Here is a 22,735-nt window from a genome sequence, read left to right as displayed (position 1 = left end):
CCGTGGAGGGGTCGGAAGGGGCTGGGGGCTTGCAGCCGCCCTGACCCCCGGCTCTCCCCAGGGCCCGGCCGCTTCCAGCTCCGCTGTTACATCTTCCAGGCGCTGGATCTGGCGCCCGGCAGCGCCAGGACCTCCATAGGTGGGACCACCCGCCTCGGGACCCCCCAGGCCCCGGGCGCCGCTCCGCCGGCAGCCCGGGGCGCTGACGGTGTCGCTGTCACCAGATGCCACCGTGCACGTGTCGTTCGCGTCGCTGAGCCAGCGCACGCGGGCGGTGCGCGGGGCGCTGGACCCGCGGTGGGAGCAGACGCTGCTGTTCCCCCGGGTGCCGCTGTTCGGGGACCCCCGAGGCGTCCGGGAGGATCCCCCCGCCGTGGCGGTGGAGGTGTGCGACCAGCGGGGACAGGTACGGGACACACCGGGCAAGGGGGCGAGGCGTGGGGTGGGGAGATGGAGGGAGGGAGGGAGGAATGGATGGGAAATAGGACGGGGATAGGGACGGAGGACCAAGGATGGAAGGATGGAGCAATGTGGAGAGAGAGGCAGGGAGGAAGGAGAGAGGGAGGGAGGAAGGAAAGAGGGCAGGAGGGAAGGATGGGAGCAGAGAGATGGATGGATGGATGGATGGATGGACGGACGGACGGATGGGACGTGGATGGAGGTCTGGCAGCAGGGATGGAGGGACAGGGATCAGGGATGGAGGGACAGCAATCAGAGATGGAAGGACACAGAGGTCAGGGATGGAGGGACAGCGGGTCAGGAATCAAGGATAGGGGGTCAGGGATGGAGGGACAGGGATCAGGGATGGAAGGGTGGCGGTGTCAGGGATGGAGGGACAGGGATTCGGGATGGAAGGATGGTGGGTCAGGGATGGATGGACAGGGATCAGGGATGGAAGGATGGTGGGTCAGGGATGGAGGGACAGGGATCCGGGATGGAAGCGTGGCAGTGTCAGGGATGGAGGGACAGGGATCCGGGATGGAAGGGTGGCGGTGTCAGGGATGGAAGCGTGGCGGTGTCAGGGATGGAGGGACAGGGATCCGGGATGGAAGGATGGTGGGTCAGGGATGGAGGGACAGGGATCCGGGATGGAAGCGTGGCGGTGTCAGGGATGGAAGGGTGGCGGTGTCAGGGATGGAAGGGTGGCGGTGTCAGGGATGGAGGGACAGGGATCAGGGATGGAAGGGTGGCGGTGTCAGGGATGGAGGGACAGGGATCCGGGATGGAAGCATGGCGGTGTCAGGGATGGAGGGACAGGGATCAGGGATGGAAGGGTGGCGGTGGCAGGGATGGAAGCGTGGCGGTGTCAGGGATGGAAGGGTGGCGGTGTCAGGGATGGAAGGGTGGCGGTGTCAGGGATGGAGGGACAGGGATCAGGGATGGAAGGGTGGCGGTGTCAGGGATGGAGGGACAGGGATCCGGGATGGAAGCGTGGCGGTGTCAGGGATGGAGGGACAGGGACACCCCCGGCTGGGCCAGCCCCCGCTCAGGCTCTGCCTCGCAGGGCGCCGCGGTGCTCCTGGGCCGGTGCGTGTGCTCCCCGCGGGTCTGGCTGGACGCGGCGCTCCGGGAGCCGCCCCGGCTCCAGCCCCACCCGCTGCGGGGGCCGCGGGGCCCGGCCGGGGAGCTGCTGGCGGCCTTCGAGCTCCTGCAGGAGCCCGAGGTGAGGCGGTGACAGGGGCGACACAGGGGTGACACAGAGGGCAGCCAGGGCCGGGGTGGCATTGTCGCGGTGTCCCCCCCACGGCAGGACGGATCCCCGGCTCCGCTCAGCCCCCCGCCCCTGAGGAAGGACGCGTTCGGCATCCCCCCGGAGCTGCGGCCGCGCCTGCAGAGGGTGGCACTGGAGGTGGGAGCCACCTGCGGGGAGGGGACAGCGCGGGGACAGCGCGGGGAACGCGTGGGGAGAGGGGTGGGGACAAGCAGGGAGTGGGGAATGGGATGGAGGCGGGGCTGGGATGGGGACAGGAATGGGAGAGGGATAAAGGTGGGATGGGGAAAGGAATGGGACAGGGATAAAGGTGGGATGGGGACAGGGATGGGAGAGGGATAAAGGTGGGATGGGGACAAGGATGGGGACAGGGATAAAGGTGGGATGGGGACAAGGATGGGACAGGGATAAAGGTGGGATGGAGACAGGCATGGGACAGGGATAAAGGTGGGATGGGGACAGGAATGGAACAGGGATAAAGGTGGGATGGGGACAGGAATGGAACAGGGATAAAGGTGGGATGGGGACAGGAATGGGAGAGGGATAAAGGTAGGATGGGGACAAGGATGGGTCAGGGATAAAGGTGGGATGGGGACAGGAATGGGACAGGGATAAAGGTGGGATGGGGACAGGAATGGGACAGGGATAAAGGTGGGATGGGGACAAGGATGGGGACAGGGATAAAGGTGGGATGGGGACAAGGATAGGGACAGGGATAAAGGTGGGATGGGGACAGGGATGGGACAGGGATAAAGGTGGGATGGGGACAGGAATGGAACAGGGATAAAGGTGGGATGGGGACAGGAATGGGACAGGGATAAAGGTGGGATGGGGACAGGGATGGGACAGGGATAAAGGTGGGATGGGGACAGGGATGGGACAGGGATAAAGGTGGGATGGGGACAGGGATGGGACAGGGATAAAGGTGGGATGGGGACAGGAATGGGACAGGGATAAAGGTGGGATGGGGACAGGAATGGGACAGGGATAAAGGTGGGATGGGGACAGGAATGGGAGAGGGATAAAGGTGGGATGGGGACAGGAATGGGACAGGGATAAAGGTGGGATGGGGACAAGGATGGGGACAGGGATAGGGACAGGGATAAAGGTGGGATGGGGACAGGGACAGGGGATGGGACAGGACAGGGACAAGAACAGGAGCCAAGATGACAGCGGGCACAGGGGACGGAGGCAAAGCCAGCACAGCGGTGGGTCAGGGGTGGGGACAGGGACACGGATGGCGACGGCACCTTCAGCCTGCCACCGAGAGGAGCCCCGCGGGTGACAGGAGCCGCGTGTCCCGCCAGGTGCTGGCCTGGGGGCTGCGGGGGCTGCGCGGGGCCGTGCGGGAGCCGCGGCTGGAGCTGCAGTGGGGGGAGCAGAGCCTGTGGACCCCCCCGATCCAGGATGTGGCCACCAACCCCAACTTCCCCAGCAACGCCTTCGTGCTCACGCTGGTGAGGGCGGGACGGGTGGAGGGCACCGGGCCCGCGGGTGTCGCCGCGGGTTGACCGGGCCGTCCCCGCAGGCGCTGCCCGAGGAGGAGCGGTTCGTGCCGCCCATCCGCCTGCGGCTCTGGGACCGCGCGGACACCGAGCGGCGGCTGCTGCTGGGCCAGGCCAGCGTCAGGGACCTGGGGCGGTACCGCTGCCACCCGCCCTGCCGGGAGCAGCTCCTGGGCTCCGGCAGGTCGGGCAGTGGCTCTCACACGGTTGTGTCAATGCCAGGTACTGCCTGTCCCATCCCTGCCCGTCCCTGGTGCCACCTGTCCCATCCCTGCCTCACTCTTTGTACCCCCTGCCCATGCCAAGTGTCCCCAGCCCATCCCCGGTGTCCCCTGTGCTATCCCTGCCCCATCCCCGGTGTCCCCAGCCCGTCCCAGCTGTCCCCTCTCTCATCCCTGCTGTCCCTCTGTCCCACAGACGAGCTCCTTTCCGTGCCCGACTCCTCCAGCCCCTGCAGGCGCTGGTGTTCCTTGCTCCTGGCCACAGCCCCGGCCAGGATGGCTCAGGTGAGTCCCCCCGGCCACCTGGCACCAGCCCTGGCACCGCTGGGCACTGGCACCGCCCGGCCCTGTGCCTCAGTTTCCCCAAGAGCCCTTTGTCCCTACAGGACCTGCTCGGCTACCTCAGGAACAAGTGGGCTGAGGACGAGGTGGGCGCAGGAACGGGGACAGGTGGCACCTGGGATGCCACCAGGGCCACCTGTGCCCGCCTGCTTCTGCTCCCCACCAGGATGAGGAAGACGAGGAGGAGGAGGAGGAGGAGGAGAGGGACTGGTGGAGCAAATTCTACGCATCCATGGAGGACAAGGACCCCAAATCTCCGAGAGGAACCAACAGGGACAGACTGAAGGTGATCCAGAGCCTGGGAGCTGCCCTGGGATGGGGACAGGGCAGGGCTGGGGACAGGACAGGACAGGGACAGGGAGGATGAAGGGAGTGGGTGAGGACAAGGATAGGACTGGGGACAGGGATGGGGACGAGGAGGGAATGAAGACAGGGACAGGGATGAAGCTGAGGGGACAAGAGATGATGAAGAAGCTGAGGAGGGGACAAGGGTGAGGGTGAGGAGGGAATGGGGACAGGGATGAAGAAGGGGGTCGGGGCCGAGGTGGGGAGCAGCCCCAGGACGTGGCCGGGCCCGGGGCTGATCCGAGGCCGGTCCGGCCCCGCAGATCTACGGCTGCGAGCTGGAGGCGGTGCCCGAGTTCGAGGGGCTGCAGGATTTCTGCCAGACCTTCCCCCTCTGCAAACCGGGCCGTGCCCCAGTGCCCGGGCGGCACCCCGAGCCCGTGGGCTGCTTCAAGGTGGGTGAACCCCCCCCGTGGGACCCCGGCAGCGGGGCGGGACCCCCGGAGGGCACGGCGGGGTCTCTCAGGGGCTTTTCCGCATCTACCCCGTGCCCGAGGCGGCCGGAGCGGCCCCCGCGCCGCGCTGCTTCCAGCGGCTGCCGCCCCGCCAGCCGCAGCCGTGCCTGGTGCGCGTCTACATCGTGCGAGCCTTCGAGCTGTCCCCCCGCGATGTCACCGGGCTGGTGAGGACAGCGGGGACCCCCGCGGGGCCGGGCGGGGCGTGCGGGCCGCGGTGTCACCGCGGTGTCCCCTCCGTGCCCCAGAGCGATCCCTACGTGCTGGTGGCGCTGGGCAAGAAGACGCTGGGACAGCGGGACCAGTACGTGCCCAACACCCTGGAGCCCGTCTTCGGCAGGTGCGGCCGGGTGGCCCCGGCACTGTCACCCCCGGGGCGGGTGGCACTGTCACCCTCGGGGTGGGTGGCACTGTCACCCTCGGGGTGGGTGGCCCCGGCACTGTCACCCCCGGGGCGGGTGGCACTGTCACCCCCGGGGCGGGTGGCACTGTCACCCTCGGGGTGGGTGGCCCTGGCAGTGTCACCCCCGGGGCGGGTGGCACTGTCACCCCCGGCTTGCGTGGCCCTGGCATTGTCACTCCCGGGTTGGGTGGCCCTGGCAGTGTCACCCCCAGGGCGGGTGGCACTGTCACCCTCGGGGTGGGTGGCCCTGGCACTGTCACCCCCGGGGCGGGTGGCACTGTCACCCTCGGGGTGGGTGGTCCTGGCACTGTCACCCCCAGGGCGGGTGGCACTGTCACCCTCGGGGTGGGTGGCCCTGGCACTGTCACTCCCGGGTTGGGTGGCCCTGGCACTGTCACCCCCGGGGCGGGTGGCACTGTCACCCTCGGGGTGGGTGGCCCTGGCACTGTCACCCCCGGGGCGGGTGGCACTGTCACCCCCGGGTTGGGTGGCCCTGGCACTGTCACCCCCGGGGCGGGTGGCACTGTCACTCCCGGGGGGGGTGGCCCTGGCACTGTCACCCCCGGGGCGGGTGGCACTGTCACCCTCGGGGTGGGTGGCCCCGGCACTGTCACCCCCGGGGCGGGTGGCACTGTCACCCTCGGGGTGGGTGGCCCTGGCAGTGTCACCCCCGGGGCGGGTGGCACTGTCACCCTCGGGGTGGGTGGTCCTGGCAGTGTCACCCCCGGGGCGGGTGGCACTGTCACCCTCGGGGTGGGTGGTCCTGGCACTGTCACCCCCAGGGCGGGTGGCACTGTCACCCTCGGGGTGGGTGGCCCTGGCAGTGTCACCCCCGGGGCGGGTGGCACTGTCACCCTCGGGGTGGGTGGTCCTGGCATTGTCACCCCCGGGGCGGGTGGCACTGTCACCCTCGGGGTGGGTGGTCCTGGCATTGTCACTCCCGGGGCGGGTGGCACTGTCACCCTCGGGATTGGTGGTCCTGGCAGTGTCACCCCCGGGGCGGGTGGCACTGTCACCCTCGGGGTGGCTGGCCCTGGCATTGTCACCCCCGGGGGTGGTGGGTGGCCCTGGTAGTGTCACCCCCGGGGCAGGTGGCCCACGTCACTGTCACCCCCAGGGGGCAAAGGGGGGACTCATTCCCGATGGCAGCGTGGCCCTGTGCCAGCCTGGCCTGGTGCCACCAGGTCGCCATTCCCTGTGCTGGTGTGCCAGCACATCCCTGTGCCATTCCCTGTGCCATCACCTGTGCCATTCCCTGTCCCCGCGGGTCCCTGTCCCCATGCCAGCCCGGGGCTGACACCCCTGCTGCCAGCAGGATGTTCGAGCTGACGGCCACCATCCCCCTGGAGAAGGACCTGCGGGTGACAATCATGGACCACGACAAGGTGCCACCGGACCAGGAGATCGGCAGCACCACCATCGACCTGGAGAACCGGCTGCTGTCCCACTTCCGTGCCCACTGCGGGCTGCCCACCCTGTACCACGCGTGCGTGTCCCCGGGCACGGGGGACACGGGGAGGGGACACGGGGAGGGGACACCGGGGGCTGGGGTGGGAGAGGGAGGGACATGGGGAGGGACACGGGGCACAGGGGGACACCAGGGGCTGGGGACGGACACGGGGAGGGGACACGGTGGGGGACAGGGGGGACATGGGGAGGGGCACGGGGGGGACAAGGGGAAGGGACACGGGGAGGGGACACTGGGGTCTGGGGACAGACACGAGGAGGGGACACGGCGGGTGGGGAGGGGACATGGAGGGCAAGGGGACACAGGAGGGACAGGTAGGGACACGGGGGGGCCACAGGAGGGTTGGGGGGTACAGGAGGGTGGCACAGAGCGGGCACAGAGAGAGGGGGTGGGATGGGGGGCACAGGAGGGTCAGGGGGCACAGGAGGATGGCACGGAGCGGGCCCAGAGAGAGCTGGGACCCGAGGAGGGGTGGGATGGGGGGCACAGGAGGGTCAGGGGGCACAGGAGGATGGCACGGAGCGGGCCCAGAGAGAGCTGGGACCCGAGGAGGGGTGGGATGGGGGGCACAGGAGGATGGCACGGAGCGGGCACAGAGCGGGGGCACAGGGGTCACTCCCAGCAGAGGTGCCACTGCCCTGTGCCCAGCGCGGGCCCCGCGTGCTGGCGGGACCAGCTGTGCCCCAGCCGGGCCCTGGAGCTGCTGGCGGGCACCCGGGGGCTGCCCGGGCCCCGCTTCAGCCGCGGGGGCACCGCGCTGAGCCTGAGCGGGCAGCGCTTCGAGCTGCACCACTTCGGTGAGGGGGGAGAGAATGGGGCTGGGGGCTTTGGAGAGGGCTGGGGGGGTTGGGGGGGGTCCTGGGGAGGGTCTGGTGGGGGTTTGGGGGGGTCTAGGGGGGGTTTGGGGGGCCTGGGGAGGGTCTGATGGGGGTTTGGGGGGTCTAGGGGGGGTTTGGGGGGTCTGGGGGGGGCTGATGGGGGTTTGGGGGGTCTAGGGGGAGTTTGGGGGGGCCTGAGGAGGGTCTGATGGGGGTTTGGGGGGGTCTAGAGAGGGTTTGGGGGGCCTGGGGAGGGTCTGATGGGGTTTTGGGCAGATCTGGGGAGGGTTTGGGGGGTCTGGGAAGGGTCTTGGGGAGGTTGGAGGGTTTGGGGGGAGGGTCGGGGGGGGATTGGGGGTCTGGGGATGGTCTGGGTGGGTCTGGGGGGCTTTGGGGTAATTTGGGGGTGTTGATGGGGTCTGGGGAGGGTCTGATGGGTTTTGAGGGTTTGGGGGGATCTGGGTAGAGGCTGGCGGGGGTTTGGGGGATCTGGGTGGGTCTGGGGGTCGCTGGCGGGCGGGTGACGGGTCGGTCGGGGTCACAGAGCGGGGCCAGCCCCCGCTGCGACACGCCGGGGCCCCCCGGGAGCGCCTGGCCCTGCACGTGCTGAACCTGTGCGAGCTCGTCCCGGAGCACCTGGAGACCCGCGGGCTGCAGAGCCGCGCCCGGCCCGGGCTGGAGCAGGTGCCAGCGACACCTGGGCACAGCGACAGCGCGGGCACGGTGACCCCTGGGGACAGTGACACCTGGGGACAGTGACACCTAGGGACAGTGACACCTGGGCACGGTGACACTGCGGGCACGGTGACAACTGGGGACAGTGACACCTGGGGACATCGACACCGCGGGCACGGTGACACCTGGGGACAGTGACACCTGGGGACAGCGACAGCGCGGGCACGGTGACACCTGGGGACAGCGACACCTGGGGACAGCGACACCGCGGACATGGTGACACCTGGGGACAGTGACACCTGGGGACAGTGACACCTGGGGACAGCGACACCTGGGGACAGTGACACCTGGGGACAGTGACACCTGGGGACAGCGACACCTGGGCACAGGGACACCGCGGGCACGGTGACACCTGGGCACAGTGACACCTGGGGACAGTGACACCTGGGGACAGCGACACCTGGGGACAGTGACACCGCGGGCACGGTGACACTGCGGGCTCAGTGACACCTGGGGACAGTGACACCTGGGGACAGTGACACCTAGGGACAGTGACACCTGGGGACAGTGACACCTAGGGACAGTGACACCTGGGCACAGCGACAGCGCGGGCACGGTGACACCTGGGGACAGTGACACCTGGGGACAGTGACACCTAGGGACAGTGACACCTGGGCACAGTGACAGCGCGGGCACAGTGACACTGCGGGCACGGTGACACCTGGGGACAGTGACACCTGGGGACAGCGACACCTGGGGACAGCGACACCTGAGCACAGCGACACCTGGGGACAGCGACACTGTGGGCACGGTGACACCTGGGGACAGCGACACCGCGGACATGGTGACACCTGGGGACAGTGACACCTGGGGACAGCGACACTGTGGGCACGGTGACACGTGGGGACAGCGACACCGCGGACATGGTGACACCTGGGGACAGCGACACCTGGGGACAGCGACACCTGGGGACAGTGACACCTGGGGACAGCGACACCGCGGGCACAGTGACACTGCGGGCTCAGTGACACCTGGGGACAGTGACACCTGGGCACAGTGACACCTGGGCACAGCGACACCGCGGGCACAGCGACAGCAGGCTGGGGGCAGTGATGGGGACACCGCAGTGACAGGGACACTGCGGGTGGGGACATTGTGGTGACAGGGACACTGGGGTGGGTGCCAGGGACCCCAGGAGTGGCTGATGGGGCCGGGGGGTGACAAGGACAGATGCTGGGGGCACAAGGGGACCCCATGGTGATGAGGACCCTGGGGCTCTGGGGACAGAGAGGAGACACTGGGGGACAGTGGGGGACACTCGGGCCGGTGCCAGCCTGTCCTGCTGTCCCCAGGGCAAGGTGCAGATGTGGGTGGACATTTTCCCCATCAGCCTCGGTCCCCCCGGGCCCCCCGTGAACATCGACCCCCGCAAGGCCGAGGGGTGAGTGACTGGCCACCCCCGTGGGGACAGGGCCACCCCTGTGGGGACAGGGCCACCCCCGTGGGGACAGCACCGCCCCGGGCGGAAGGTGACACGTCGCTGTCCCCTCCCGAGGTACGAGCTGCGCTGCGTGGTGTGGAACGTGCGGGACACGGACCTTGGGGACATCAACCTGCTGGGCCAGCGCATGAGTGACATCTACGTGTCCGGGTGTGTCCCCGTCGTGTCCCCTGTCACCCCCCCAGCATCTGTCCTGCTCATCCCAGAGCCCCTGGCAGGTCCTTTGTCACCCCAGGGTCCCTGTCACCCCAGGGTCTCCCCATCAGCAGTGGTGCCATCAGCGTCCCCTCTGGGGTGGTACGGATGGCTGGGATGGGCACAGGGGTGACAGCAGTGTCACCTGTGGGGTGGCAGAGGTAACAACAGTGTCCCCTCAGGTGGCTGGATGGGCTGGGATGGGTGCAGAGGTGACAGCAGTGTCCCCTGGGGGGTGACACAGCGGTGACAGCGCTGTCCCTGCAGGTGGCTGGACGGGCTGGGATGGGTGCAGAGGTGACAGCGGTGTCCCCTGGGGGGTGACACAGCGGTGACAGCGCTGTCCCTGCAGGTGGCTGGACGGGCTCCCCGAGCAGCGGCAGCACACCGACATCCACTATCGCTCCCTGGACGGCAGCGGCGCCTTCAACTGGCGCTTCGTGTTCCCCTTCGAGTTCCTGGCGGCAGAGAAGCTCTGCGCCATCCGCCGCAAGGTCAGCGGCAGCCGGGGTGTGACAGCGCGGGGACAGCGCGGGGACAGCAGGGCCATGGCCCGGGGACAGCGCGGGGATAGAGCAGGGATAGCATGGTGACAGCGCGGGGACAGCGTGGGGACAGAGCGGGGATAGAGCAGGGATAGCATGGTGACAGCGCGGGGACAGAGTGGGGACAGAGCGGGGATAGAGCAGGGATAGCATGGTGACAGCGCGGGGACAGAGTGGGGACAGAGCAGGGATAGAGCAGGGATAGCATGGTGACAGCGCGGGGACAGAGCGGGGACAGCGGGGCCATGGCCCGGGGACAGAGCGGGGATAGAGCAGGGATAGCATGGTGACAGCGTGGTGACAGTGCGGGGACAGAGCGGGGATAGAGCAGGGATAGCATGGTGACAGCGCGGGGACAGAGCGGGGACAGAGCGGGGACAGCGGGGCCATGGCCCGGGGACAGCGTGGGGATAGAGCAGGGATAGCATGGTGACAGCGTGGTGACAGTGTGGGGACAGAGCGGGGATAGAGCAGGGATAGCATGGTGACAGCGTGGTGACAGCGCGAGGACAGAGCGGGGATAGAGCGGGGACAGAGCGGGGATAGAGCAGGGATAGCATGGTGACAGCGCGGGGACAGAGCGGGGACAGAGCGGGGACAGCAGGGCCATGGCCCGGGGACAGCGCGGGGATAGAGCAGGGATAGCATGGTGACAGCGCGGGGACAGCGTGGGGACAGAGCGGGGATAGAGCAGGGATAGCATGGTGACAGCGCGGGGACAGAGCGGGGACAGCGGGGCCATGGCCCGGGGACAGTGCGGGGATAGAGCAGGGATAGCATGGTGACAGCGCGGGGACAGAGCGGGGACAGAGCGGGGATAGAGCAAGGATAGCATGGTGACAGCGCGGGGACAGCGTGGTGACAGCGCGGGGACAGTGCGGGGACAGCAGGGCCATGGCCCGGGGACAGAGCGGGGACACGGTCTGAGGACATGGCCCGGGGACACGGCTCGGGGACACGCGCGACCTTCCCGTGTCCCTGGGCAGGAGCACGTGTGGAGTTTGGACGAGACGCTGCTGAAGGTGCCGCCCAAACTCATCCTGCAGGTGTGGGACAATGACAAGTTCAAGGCGGACGATCTGCTGGGTGAGAGCCCGTGCCACCACCGGGGGGACACTGCAGGGGACAGGGGACAGCCAGTGGGGACAGGGAGCTCCCACTGGTGATAAGGAGCACCCACTGGTGACAGGGAGCTCCCACTGGTGCCAAGGAGCACCCACTGATGATAAGGAGCTCCCAGTGGTGACAAGGAGCACCCATTGATGATAAGGAGCACCCATTGATGATAAGGAGCACTCATTGATTATAAGGAGCTCCCACTGGTGCCAAGGAGCTCCCACTGGTGCCAAGGAGCACCCACTGGTGACAGGGAGCACCCCCTGGTGCCAAGGAGCACCCATTGATGATAAGGAGCACCCACTGGTGCCAAGGAGCACCCACTGATGATAAGGAGCACCCACTGGTGACAGGGAGCTCCCACTGGTGACAAGGAGCACCCATGGATGATAAGGAGCACCCACTGGTGCCAAGGAGCACCCACTGGTGATAAGGAGCACCCACTGGTGACAGGGAGCTCCCACTGGTGCCAAGGAGCACCCACTGATGATAAGGAGCACCCACTGGTGACAGGGAGCTCCCACTGGTGCCAAGGAGCACCCACTGATGATAAGGAACACCCCCTGGTGCCAAGGAGCACCCACTGGTGACAGGGAGCTCCCACGGGTGCCAAGGAGCTCCCCCGGTGCCAGAGCTGTCCCCCGGCCTCTCCGCAGGGATCCTGGAGCTGGAGCTGACGCGGCTGCCCCGCCCGGCCCGCAGTGCCCGCCTGTGCCAGGCCTCGCCGCGGGACCTGTCCTGGCTCTCCCGGGTCCGGCTGTCCCTGTCCCGGCTCTCCCTGTCCCGGCTGTCCCCGTCCCGGCTCTCCCGGCGCCGGCGCTCGCCCCTGGACCTGTTCCGCAGGAGGAGGGCGCGGGGCTGGTGGCCCTGCACCACGCAGGACGAGGGCGGCCAGCGGCTCTCGGTAGGTTGGGGACATCTACGTGGGGCTGGGGGACAGCGGGGACGGATCCTGCACCCCAACCTGCTGGGTTTTACAGAGATGGGGTGCCTGAGACGCGTTTTAATAGCCGTCATTCTGCTACTAGGTTTTATTCTATTATTATTCCATTCTATTCTATTTATTCCATTCCGTTCCATTCCATTCCGTTCCTTTCCATTCCTTTCCATTCCATTCCGTTCCATTCCATTCCATTCCATTCCATTCCGTTCCATTCCATTCCGTTCCATTCCGTTCCATTCCGTTCCATTCCATTCATTCCATTCATTCTATTCTATCTTGATTATATTTTGTTACTACATCTTATCATATTATTTTATTTTTGTAGTTTTTATTATTTTAGATATTTGTTTTTATTATTATATTATTCGTCTATTATTGGTATTTTATTATATTGATATTATACAGAAGGTAACAGATGATCTTCTGTTATTAGAAGAGTGAGACATAGGAGATGTAAAACTTGACCTTGTTCCATTCCTTTCCATTCCATTCATTCTATTTATTCTATTCTATCTTGATTATATTTTGTTACTACATCTTATCATATTATTTTATTTTTGTAGTTTTTATTATTTTAGATATTTGTTTTTATTATTATATTATTCGTCTATTATTGGTATTTTATTATATTGATATTATACAGAAGGTAACAGATGATCTTCTGTTATTAGAAGAGTGAGACATAGGAGATGTAAAACTTGACCTTGTTCCATTCCTTTCCATTCCATTCATTCTATTTATTCTATTCTATCTTGATTATATTTTGTTACTACATCTTATCATATTATTTTATTTTTGTAGTTTTTATTATTTTAGATATTTGTTTTTATTATTATATTATTCGTCTATTATTGCTATTTTATTATATTGATATTATACAGAAGGTAACAGATGATCTTCTGTTATTAGAAGAGTGAGACATAGGAGATGTAAAACTTGACCTTGTTCTATCCAAAGCGAACTTATTTTTTGGTTACAATATATTTTATAAATGTTTTTCAGCTTATTAGCTTTTGCTGTACAATACTACTATTACTAATCTATTGCTATAATGTAATGTAATATAATATACATAATCAATATAATATAATAAAATATATAAATTATAACACAGAGTATAATGTAAAATATAATATAATATAATATAATATAATTAATATAATATAATATAATATAATTTATATTATATATAATTATAATATAATACAATATAATTAATATAATATAATTAATACAATACAATATAGTATTATATAATATAGTATAATATAACATAGTACAATAGAATATAATATAATTAATATAATATTATATAGATAATATAATATAATATAATTAATATAATATAATATAATATAATATATAATGAAATATAATAAAATATAATGTAATATAATATAATATAATATAACACTATAATTAATATGATACAGTATAGTATAATATAGTACAATAGAATATAGTATAATATAATATATAATATAAATTACAATGTATAATACATAACTTATACGATCATTAACCTACTTAAATAATATGTTATATATACAATGTATTGTAACATACATAAAATATATGCTATTACTAATCTATTTCCGTCTAGTTATAGAACTACATCAATTATTGAATTATTTATAATTAGGTTGTACGAATGATCTCATTGTTTACATCGAATTACCCAATCTATAACTCCTAACACCAATCCCTTACATTTTCCCCCCACGCAGTCCTACTACAGCCCAATTTTACACTTCAGATTCTCTAAAATCCGACCTTTTCACAAAACCCCGGTTTAAAACTCACTAAACCCTGCTCCCACTTGGATCTCTGCCGGCAATACCTCCTCCGCTCCACAACCTCCCTCAATCAGCGGGCTTCCTCTCAGCGTTCCTTCACAAAACTGCCTGAATTTTCCTCCCGGGCTCCGAAAAAATCCCCCTTCCAAACCTCTTTCTCCCACCTGCGGCCGCCCTGGAAGGGGAAGCTGGAGCTCAGCCTGGAGCTGCTGACGGCGCGGGAGGCCGAGGAGCGGCCGGCGGGGAAGGGTCGGGAGGAGCCCAACAAGCACCCGACCCTGCCCGAGCCCAGGTGAGCCCGGGGCGAGCCAGGAGCGGCCGGCGGGGAAGGGTCGGGAGGAGCCCAACAAGCACCCGACCCTGCCCGAGCCCAGGTGAGCCCGGGGCGAGCCAGGAGCGGCCGGCGGGGAGGGAGGGAGGAGCCCAACAAGCACCCGACCCTGCCCGAGCCCAGGTGAGCCCGGGGCGAGCCAGGAGCGGCCGGCGGGGAAGGGTCGGGAGGAGCCCAACAAGCACCCGACCCTGCCCGAGCCCAGGTGAGCCCGGGGCGAGCCAGGAGTGGCCGCGGGGAGGGAGGGAGGAGCCCAACAAGCACCCGACCCTGCCCGAGCCCAGGTGAGCCCGGGGCGAGCCAGGAGCGGCCGGCGGGGAGGGAGGGAGGGAGGGAGGGAGGAGCCCAACAAGCACCCGACCCTGCCCGAGCCCAGGTGAGCCCGGGGCGAGCCAGGAGCGGCCGCGGGGAGGGAGGGAGGGAGGGAGGGAGGGAGGGAGGGAGGGAGGGAGGAGCCCAACAAGCACCCGACCCTGCCCGAGCCCAGGTGAGCCCGGGGCGAGCCAGGAGTGGCCGCCGGGGAAGGGTCGGGAGGAGCCCAACAAGCACCCGACCCTGCCCGAGCCCAGGTGAGCCCGGGGCGAGCCAGGAGCGGCCGCCGGGGGGGAAGGAAGGAAAGGAAGGAAAGGGAAGGGAAGGGAAGGGAAGGGAAGGGAAGGGAAGGGAAGGGAAGGGAAGGGAAGGGAAGGGAAGGGAAGGGAAGGGAAGGGAAGGAAGGAAGGAAGGAAGGAAGGAAGGAAGGAAGGAAGGAGCCCAACAAGCACCCGACCCTGCCCGAGCCCAGGTGAGCCCGGGGCGAGCCAGGAGCGGCCGCCGGGGAGGGAGGGAGGGAGGGAGGAGCCCAACAAGCACCCGACCCTGCCCGAGCCCAGGTGAGCCCGGGGCGAGCCAGGAGTGGCCGGCGGGGAGGGAGGCAGGGAGGGGACGAGCGGCGGTGGCCGAGCCCGGTGTCCCCGCAGGCGCCCCAAGTCCTCGTTCCTGTGGCTGCGCTCCCCGCTGAGCCTCGTCCGCCACGGCGTCCGCTGGCGCTCGCTGCTGTGGCTCGGCCTGGGGCTGGCGGCGTTCCTGCTGCTCCTGCTGCTCCGTTCCTTCTTCCCGGTCAGCAGCGTCCCCGCGAACGTGCCCCGCTGTCAGCCCTGGGCGAGCGCTGAGTGGCCCGTGTCGCCCCGCAGGGCTCCCTGACGGTGAAGGTGGCCGAGCCCCGCCGGCTCCCGCGTCCCCCGGGCGGCACGGGGACGGAACGCTGAGGAGCCGCCCAGCTCGCCGATTTCCCGGCTCTGATCCCCGCTTCCCCAGCCGCTCTGGATGTCCTCGGTGGCTTCTCCAGCCGGGAGGGGATTGCCCCGCTGCGGAGCCGCTGTGCCGGCAGGAACGCGTTCCCTCCTGAACACAGCCGTGTCCGAGCAGCAGCGGAGCGCCGTCCCCGTCTCTGGCGGCGCGGGAGGGACACGGACACCCCAACCCCAGCCCCGACCCCAAATTCAGCCCTAACTCCAGCCCCAGCTCCCGAACTCGGCCCCCGTTCCTGCCCTAATCCCCAGACCGTCATCAGCCCCCAGCCCAGCCCCGGTGCCACCGCCTCCCCCAGCCCCGCGCCGAGCGGGGGCAGCGGCGGCAGCTCTGAGCCCCCCTCGGCCCCAATCCCACCCAAACTCAGCCCAAATCCCGGCGTGACCGCGGCCCCTCCACCGCCCCGTCCTCACACCTGACCCCAAAAATGGGCCTGGACCCCCAGAAATGGGCCTGGGGACCCCCAAAATAGAGCTGGGCACCCCCAGAATGGAGCTGGGACCCCCAGAAATGGGCCTGGGGACCCCCAAAATGGAGCTGGGCACTCCCAGAATGGAGCTGGAACCCCCAGAAATGGGCCTGGGGCCCCCAGAATTGAGCTAGGCAGCACCGAATGGGGCTGGGACCCCCAGAAATGGGGCTGGGACCCCCAAAATAGAGCTGGGAGCTGGGACCCCCAAAATAGAGCTGGGACCCCCAGAAATGGAGCTGGGACCGCCAGAATGGACCTGGGGATCCCCAAAATGGAGTTGGGCACCCCCAGAATGGAGCTGGGACCCCCAGAAATGGGCCTGGGGCCCCCAGAAATGAGCTAGGCAGCACCGAATGGGGCTGGGACCCCCAAAATAGAGCTGGGACCCCCAGAAATGGGGCTGGGACCCCCAGAATTGAGCTAGGCAGCCCAGAATGGGGCTGGGACCGCCAGAATGAACCTGGGGACCCCCAAAATAGAGCTGGGACCCCCAGAAATGGGCCTGGGGCCCCCAGAATGGAGCTGGACACTCCCAGAATGGGGCTGGGACCCCCAGAAATGGGCCTGGGGACCCCCAAAATAGAGCTGGGCACCCCAAGAATGGGGCTGGGACCCCCAGAAATGGGCCTGGGGACCCCCAAAATAGAGCTGGGCACCCCAAGAATGGGGCTGGGACCCCCAGAAATGGGCCTGGGGACCCCCAAAATGGAGCTGGGCACCCCCAGAATGGGGCTGGGACGCCCAGGATGGATGTGGGACCCCCAGATTGGGCCTGGGACCCCCAGAATTGAGCTAGGCACCCCCAGAATGGACCTGGGGACCCCCAAAATGGAACTGGGCACCCCCAGAATGGAGCTGGGACCCCCAGAATGGACCTGGGGACCCCCAAAATGGAACTGGGCACCCCCAGAATGGGGCTGGGACCCCCAGGATGGATGTGGGACCCCCAGATTGGGCCTGGGACCCCCAGATTGGGCCTGGGACCCCCCAGAAATGGGGCTGGGACCCCCAGAGACCCCTCCCCATGGGCCCAGGCATGACAAAAAGAGACAAAACTCCAGGAAAACTCTCCTTGGAAACAGCTCCCAGCCTGGAAAATCCACCCCCTCCCCTGGTCCTCTCCTAGCCCGGGGGCCACCAAACCCCCCCCGGTGGCCAACAAAACCCCCACCAGGGGCCACCTGCCCTGGGTGGGAATATCCTGGGAAGCCGCAGGGTTGGGCTCGGATCTGGCGGATCCTGGCAAGGAGGGCGATGCCATCTCAACCCCTGAGGCCACCTGGGCAACCTTTGTGGCTAGCAGTCCCTGAGGTAGGAGTGGCCCCGGGACACGACATGCAGGGGTGGCCACATGCTGGGAAACGGGGAGGGGGGACCCCAAAAATGAGGAGGGGGCTCTTCCAGTTCATCCAGCCGGGAAAATCAGCAGCAGCACCCGGAGGGGCTCGTCCTGGGGGGGGTCCTGGTAGCCACAGCAGGATGGTGGCAACTGGGTCTGCCAGGGGTTCCAGCACTCCTCAGCCAGGCTGGCACCGTCCCCGTGCCAGGGATCTGGGGGGTCCTTGATGCTCTGGCACGGGTGGCAATGTGGGTGTGGCCACCACTAGCCAAGGTGGGGCTTGTCCAGGGGGGTTCTGGTGGCCACAGCAACAGGAGAAGCGCTGGGAAGTCTCCGCCAGGGAATGTTCCAGCACTCCTCAGCCAGGCTGGCACCGTCCTTTAGGAGTCCCTGGCACCCTGGCACGGGTGGCAATGGGGATGTGGCCACCACTAGCCAAGGTGGGGCTCATCTGGAGAGGTTCTGGTGGCCACAGCAACAGGAGAAGCGCTGGGAAGTCTCTCCACCCCTCAGCCGGGCTGGCACCATCCTCGTGCCAGGGATTTGGGGTTCCCTGCCATCCTCACGCCCTGGCACGAGTGGCAATCGGGACGTGGCCACCACTAGCCCAGGTGGGGCTCATCTGCTGGACTTCCGGTGGCCACAGCAACAGGAGAAGCGCTGGGAAGTCTCTGCTAGGGAACGTTCCAGCACTCCTCAGCCAGGCTGGCACCATCCTTTAGGAGTCCCTGGCACCCTGGCAAGGGTGGCAGTCAGGATGTGGCCACCACTAGCCAAGGTGGGGCTTGTCCAGGGGGGTTCTGGTGGCCACAGCAAACAGGAGAAGCGCTGGGAAGTCTCTGCCAGGGAACGCTCCAGCACTCCTCAGCCAGGCTGGCAACCGTCCGTTGGGGGTCCCTGGCACCCTGGCACGGGTGGCAATGGGGAAGTGGCCACCACGAGCCCGGGATGGGCCACCCCAGGGGTTTGGGGTCAGTAGAAGTGCTTGCGGCTCTGCTCCTGCCACTTGTTGTAGAGGATGATGCCGATGACGATGGCGAAGACGAGGGCCACCAGCGAGAAGAAGACGATGAGGAACAGGGCCAGGCCGCTCATGGGCTCCAGCGGCGCCTCCACTGCGGGGACAGGGATTGGGGTTTGGGGTTTGGGGTTTGGGGACAGGGATTGGGGTTTGGAGATTGGGGTTTGGGGACAGGGTTTGGGGTTTGGGGTTTGGGGACAGGGATTGGGGTTTGGGGACAGGGATTGGGGTTTGGGGTTTGGGGATTGGGGACAGGGATTGGGGTTTGGGGTTTGGGGTTTGGGGACAGGGATTGGGGTTTGGGGACAGGGATTGGGGTTTGGGGACAGGGATTGGCGTTTGGGGTTTGGGGACAGGAGTTTGGGGTTTGGGGACAGGTTTTGGGGTTTGGGGACAGGAGTTTGGGGTTTGGGGTTTGGGGACAGGGATTGGGGTTTGGGGACAGGGATTGGGGTTTGGGGTTTGGGGACAGGGATTGGGGTTTGGGGTTTGGGGACAGGGTTTGGGGTTTGGGGTTTGGGGACAGGGATTGGGGTTTGGGGTTTGGGGTTAGGGATTGGGGTTTGGGGTTTGGGGACAGGGATTGGGGTTTGGGGACAGGGATTGGGGTTTGGGGTTTGGGGACAGGAGTTTGGGGTTTGGGGACAGGAGTTTGGGGACAGGGATTGGGGTTTGGGGTTTGGGGACAGGGATTGGGGTTTGGGGTTTGGGGTTTGGGGACAGGGATTGGGGTTTGGGGACAGGGATTGGGGTTTGGGGTTTGGGGACAGGGATTGGGATTTGGGGTTTGGGGTTTGGGGACAGGGATTGGGGTTTGGGGACAGGAGTTTGGGGTTTGGGGACAGGAGATGGGGTTTGGGGAGTTTGGGGTTTGGGGAGTTTGGGGACAGGAGTTTGGGGTTTTTCCCATTTTCCCCCAAATCCCTGCTGCTCCCCCAAACCCAGGCTCAGTTTCCCCCAAACCCAGGCTCAGTTTCCCCCAAACCCAGGCTCAGTTTCCCCCAAACCCTGGCTCAGTTTCCCCCAAACCCTGGCTCAGTTTCCCCCAAACCCAGGCTCAGTTTCCCCCAAACCCCACTGACTTCCCGGCAGCCTCAGGTTGTCCACCACGGGCAGGAAAACTTCCCGATCCCGTTTTTCCTCCTCCGGCGTCCGCTCCACCGTCAGCTGGTACAGCTTCAGCGAGATGATGTCGTGGTTGTCTGCAAAAAACACCCCAAATCCACTAGGGAACCCCAAATCCACTGGGGAATCCCACCTGGAGCCCCCAAATCCACTAGGGAACCCCAAATCCACTGGGGAATCCCACCTGGAACCCCCAAATCCACTGGAGAATCCCAAATCCACTGGAGAATCCCCAAATCCACTGGAGAATCCCACCTGGAACCCCCAAATCCACTAGGGAACCCCAAATCCACTGAGGAACCCCAAATCCACTGGGGAATCCCACCTGGAGCCCCCAAATCCACTGGGGAATCCCAAATCCACTGGAGAATCCCACCTGGAACCCCCAAATCCACTAGGGAACCCCAAATCCACTGGGGAACCCCAAATCCACTGGGGAATCCCACCTGGAGCCCCCAAATCCCACCTGGAACCCCCAATCCACTGGGGAACCCCAAATCCATTCAAGAATCCCACCTGGAGCCCCCAAATCCATTGGGGAACCCCAAATCCACTGGAGAATCCCACCTGGAACCCCCAAATCCACTGGGGAACCCCAAATCCACTGGGGAATCCCACCTGGAACCCCCAAATCCACTGGGGAACCCCAAATCCACTGGGAATCCCACCTGGAACCCCCAAATCCCACCTGGAATCCCCAAATCCACTGGGGAATTCCACCTGGAACCCCCAAATCCACTGGAGAATCCCACCTGGAGCCCCCAAATCCCACCTGGAACCCCCAAATCCACTCGGGAATTCCACCTGGAGCCCCCAAATCCCACCTGGAACCCCCAAATCCCACCTGGAGCCCTCAAATCCCACCTGGAGCCCCCAAATCCACTGGGGAACCCAAAATCCACTGGGGAATCCCACCTGGAGCCCCCAAATCCACTGAGGAACCCCAAATCCATTCAAGAATCCCACCTGGAGCCCCCAAATCCACTGGGGAACCCCAAATCCACTCGGGATCCCCCTCCGGCCGTACCTGACAGGTCCCCGGTGACCGAGGACGTCCCGAAGTAGTAGCCACGGGGCAACCGCACGCCGGGCACGTCGATGCAATCCCGCCACTCGTGCTTGCCGTCGATGTCGATCAGCACCTGCCGAGGAACAACCCGAGCACCTCCCAGGGCTTAAACCTGGCTTAACAACTAAAGCTGGGTTCAAAGTTTAGGGTTAGGATGGGAGGATGTTGAGGGTTTGAAGGTTTTGGTGTTGGTAGGTGCTGGCGCCCAAGAGGACGCGGCGTTGGGGATGAAGGTGTGGAGAAGGGAATCCCAAATCCACTCCGGAATCCCGAACCCACTCGGGAATCCCACCGGGAACGCTCAAATCCCACATGGAGCCTCGAAATCCACTCAGGAATCCCAACTGGAACCTCCAAACCCACCCAGATCCCACCTGGAACCCTCAATCCACTCAAGAATCCAACCAGGAGACGCCAGATCCGCTCAGGAACCCCAAATCCACTCTGGAATCCCAACTGGAACCTCCAAACCCTCCCAGATCCCACCTGGAACCCTCAAATCCACTCTGGGATCCCACCTGGAACCTCCAAACCCACCCAGGTCCCACCTGGAACCCTCAAATCCACTCTGGGATCCCACCTGGAACCTCCAAACCCACCCAGATCCCACCTGGAACCCTCAAATCCCACCTGGAACCCCCAAATCCACTCTGGGATCCCACCTGGAACCTCCAAACCCTCCCAGATCCCACCTGGAACCCCCAAATCCACTCTAGGATCCCACCTGGAACCTCCAAACCCACCCAGATCCCACCTGGAACCCCCAAATCCACTCTGGGATCCCACCTGGAACCTCCAAACCCACCCAGATCCCACCTGGAACCCTCAAATCTACTCTGGGATCCCACCTGGAGCCCTCCAAACCCACCCAGGTCCCACCTGGAATCCCCAAATCCACTCTGGGATCCCACCTGGAACCTCCAAACCCACCCAGGTCCCACCTGGAACCCCCCAAATCCACTCTGGGATCCCACCTGGAACCTCCAAACCCTCCCATATCCCACCTGGAATCCCCAAATCCACTCCGGAATCCCACCTGGAACCCTCAAATCCACTCAGAAACACCAAATCCACTCTGGGATCCCACCTGGAACCTCCAAAACCCACCCAGATCCCACCTGGAACCCTCAAATCCCACCTGGAACCCCCAAATCCACTCTGGGATCCCACCTGGAACCTCCAAACCCTCCCAGATCCCACCTGGAACCCTCAAATCCCACCTGGAACCCCCAAATCCACTCTGGGATCCCACCTGGAACCTCCAAACCCACCCAGGTCCCACCTGGAACCCCCAAATCCACTCTGGGATCCCACCTGGAACCTCCAAACCCACCCAGGTCCCACCTGGAACCCCCAAATCCACTCTGGGATCCCACCTGGAGCCCTCCAAACCCACCCAGATCCCACCTGGAACCCCCAAATCCACTCTGGGATCCCACCTGGAGCCCTCCAAACCCACCCAGGTCCCACCTGGAACCCCCAGGTCCCCTCGGGAGGGCGATCCCCCCGCCGTGGCCATCCCGAACTGACCGTGAGCCTCCTCTTGACGTAGCGGATGACCAGGAAGGTGTCGTGGTTGAGGTTGCGCACCATGGCGGTGCAGCCGCCCAGCTCGGTGGGGCGCCCGTCGCGGTCGTGGTCGTAGGTCAGCGAGCCGTTGTTCACCATGGCCGAGATGTAGGGGAACACGCGCTGCCCGTGGTGGGGGAAAAGCAGGGGTTGGGATGTGGGAGGTGGTTTGGGATCGCGGGGAGACGCCGGGAAGGAGAGGTGGGGTGGGGCTGGAGTTGTTCGCCCCACGAGTCAGCTCGGTGGAAGAGCAGAGTGAGCCCAAAGTGCTCCAACCGCGATCCCAAAGTCCTCCAAGCAACGTGGGAATGATCCCAAAGTCCTCCAAGGAACATGGGAATGATCCCAAAGTCCTCCAAGCGACATGGGAATGAGCCCAAAGTCCTCCAAGCAACATGGGAATGAGCCCAAAGTCCTCCACCCCACAGGGATCTGCTCAACACAACCTGGGAATGGTCCCAAAGTTCTCCAACCAACACT

General features: G+C 62.9%; 2 protein-coding genes across 3 annotated transcripts in view; one reads left to right on the top strand and one right to left on the bottom strand.

Moving 5' to 3' along the window:
• FER1L5 (fer-1 like family member 5) overlaps positions 1–15,567 on the top strand; it is a 31,336-nt gene extending 15,769 nt beyond the window's left edge. The window contains exons 30-51 of the mRNA XM_068174360.1: positions 36–139; positions 225–406; positions 1,505–1,663; positions 1,751–1,849; positions 3,019–3,168; positions 3,240–3,438; positions 3,634–3,722; positions 3,824–3,865; positions 3,946–4,065; positions 4,388–4,519; positions 4,591–4,746; positions 4,828–4,919; positions 6,298–6,468; positions 7,099–7,247; positions 7,813–7,952; positions 9,296–9,384; positions 9,499–9,594; positions 9,992–10,133; positions 11,171–11,270; positions 11,957–12,204; positions 14,222–14,331; positions 15,330–15,567. Of these exons, the coding sequence (XP_068030461.1) occupies positions 36–139; positions 225–406; positions 1,505–1,663; positions 1,751–1,849; positions 3,019–3,168; positions 3,240–3,438; positions 3,634–3,722; positions 3,824–3,865; positions 3,946–4,065; positions 4,388–4,519; positions 4,591–4,746; positions 4,828–4,919; positions 6,298–6,468; positions 7,099–7,247; positions 7,813–7,952; positions 9,296–9,384; positions 9,499–9,594; positions 9,992–10,133; positions 11,171–11,270; positions 11,957–12,204; positions 14,222–14,331; positions 15,330–15,552 (2,992 nt within the window). The 3' untranslated portion in view covers positions 15,553–15,567. The remainder of the gene's footprint in view (positions 1–35; positions 140–224; positions 407–1,504; positions 1,664–1,750; positions 1,850–3,018; positions 3,169–3,239; positions 3,439–3,633; positions 3,723–3,823; positions 3,866–3,945; positions 4,066–4,387; positions 4,520–4,590; positions 4,747–4,827; positions 4,920–6,297; positions 6,469–7,098; positions 7,248–7,812; positions 7,953–9,295; positions 9,385–9,498; positions 9,595–9,991; positions 10,134–11,170; positions 11,271–11,956; positions 12,205–14,221; positions 14,332–15,329) is intronic.
• Positions 15,568–17,742: 2,175 nt separating this feature from the next.
• On the bottom strand, positions 17,743–22,455 carry LMAN2L (lectin, mannose binding 2 like). Of its 2 annotated transcripts, XR_010993916.1 has the most exons (5): positions 22,217–22,454; positions 20,645–20,759; positions 19,575–19,694; positions 18,361–18,586; positions 17,743–17,853 (listed from the first exon to the last, which is right to left on the bottom strand). XR_010993916.1 is itself a non-coding variant. In XM_068174610.1 (4 exons), exons 1-4 carry the CDS (start codon positions 22,352–22,354, stop codon positions 18,444–18,446), a joined length of 516 nt encoding a protein of 171 aa, XP_068030711.1. In that variant the 5' UTR covers positions 22,355–22,455; the 3' UTR covers positions 18,271–18,443. The 2 variants fall into 2 exon arrangements, 1 of the variants encoding a protein (XP_068030711.1); XM_068174610.1 differs by lacking the exon at positions 17,743–17,853 and having other exon boundaries at positions 18,271–18,586; positions 22,217–22,455.
• Positions 22,456–22,735: the final 280 nt, after the last annotated feature.

The sequence above is a fragment of the Anomalospiza imberbis genome, chromosome 28, assembly GCF_031753505.1.
Source record: "Anomalospiza imberbis isolate Cuckoo-Finch-1a 21T00152 chromosome 28, ASM3175350v1, whole genome shotgun sequence".
In the NCBI taxonomy this organism is placed as follows: domain Eukaryota; kingdom Metazoa; phylum Chordata; class Aves; order Passeriformes; family Viduidae; genus Anomalospiza; species Anomalospiza imberbis.
The sequence above is the reverse complement of the archived record's forward strand: the minus strand, read 5'-3'. Positions and strand labels throughout refer to the sequence as shown.

What these genes read in the sequence shown, in the direction of transcription:
- LMAN2L (XM_068174610.1), bottom strand. Translation starts at nt 22,354, where the DNA reads ATGGTGAACAACGGCTCGCTGACCTACGACCACGACCGCGACGGGCGC. An exon ending in GGTCACCGGGGACCTGTCAG is followed by an intron (nt 19,695 to 20,644) that starts GTACGGCCGGAG and finishes TGTTTTTTGCAG; the next exon opens with ACAACCACGACATCATCTCG. An exon ending in CAACCTGAGGCTGCCGGGAA is followed by an intron (nt 18,587 to 19,574) that starts GTCAGTGGGGTT and finishes CTGTCCCCGCAG; the next exon opens with TGGAGGCGCCGCTGGAGCCC.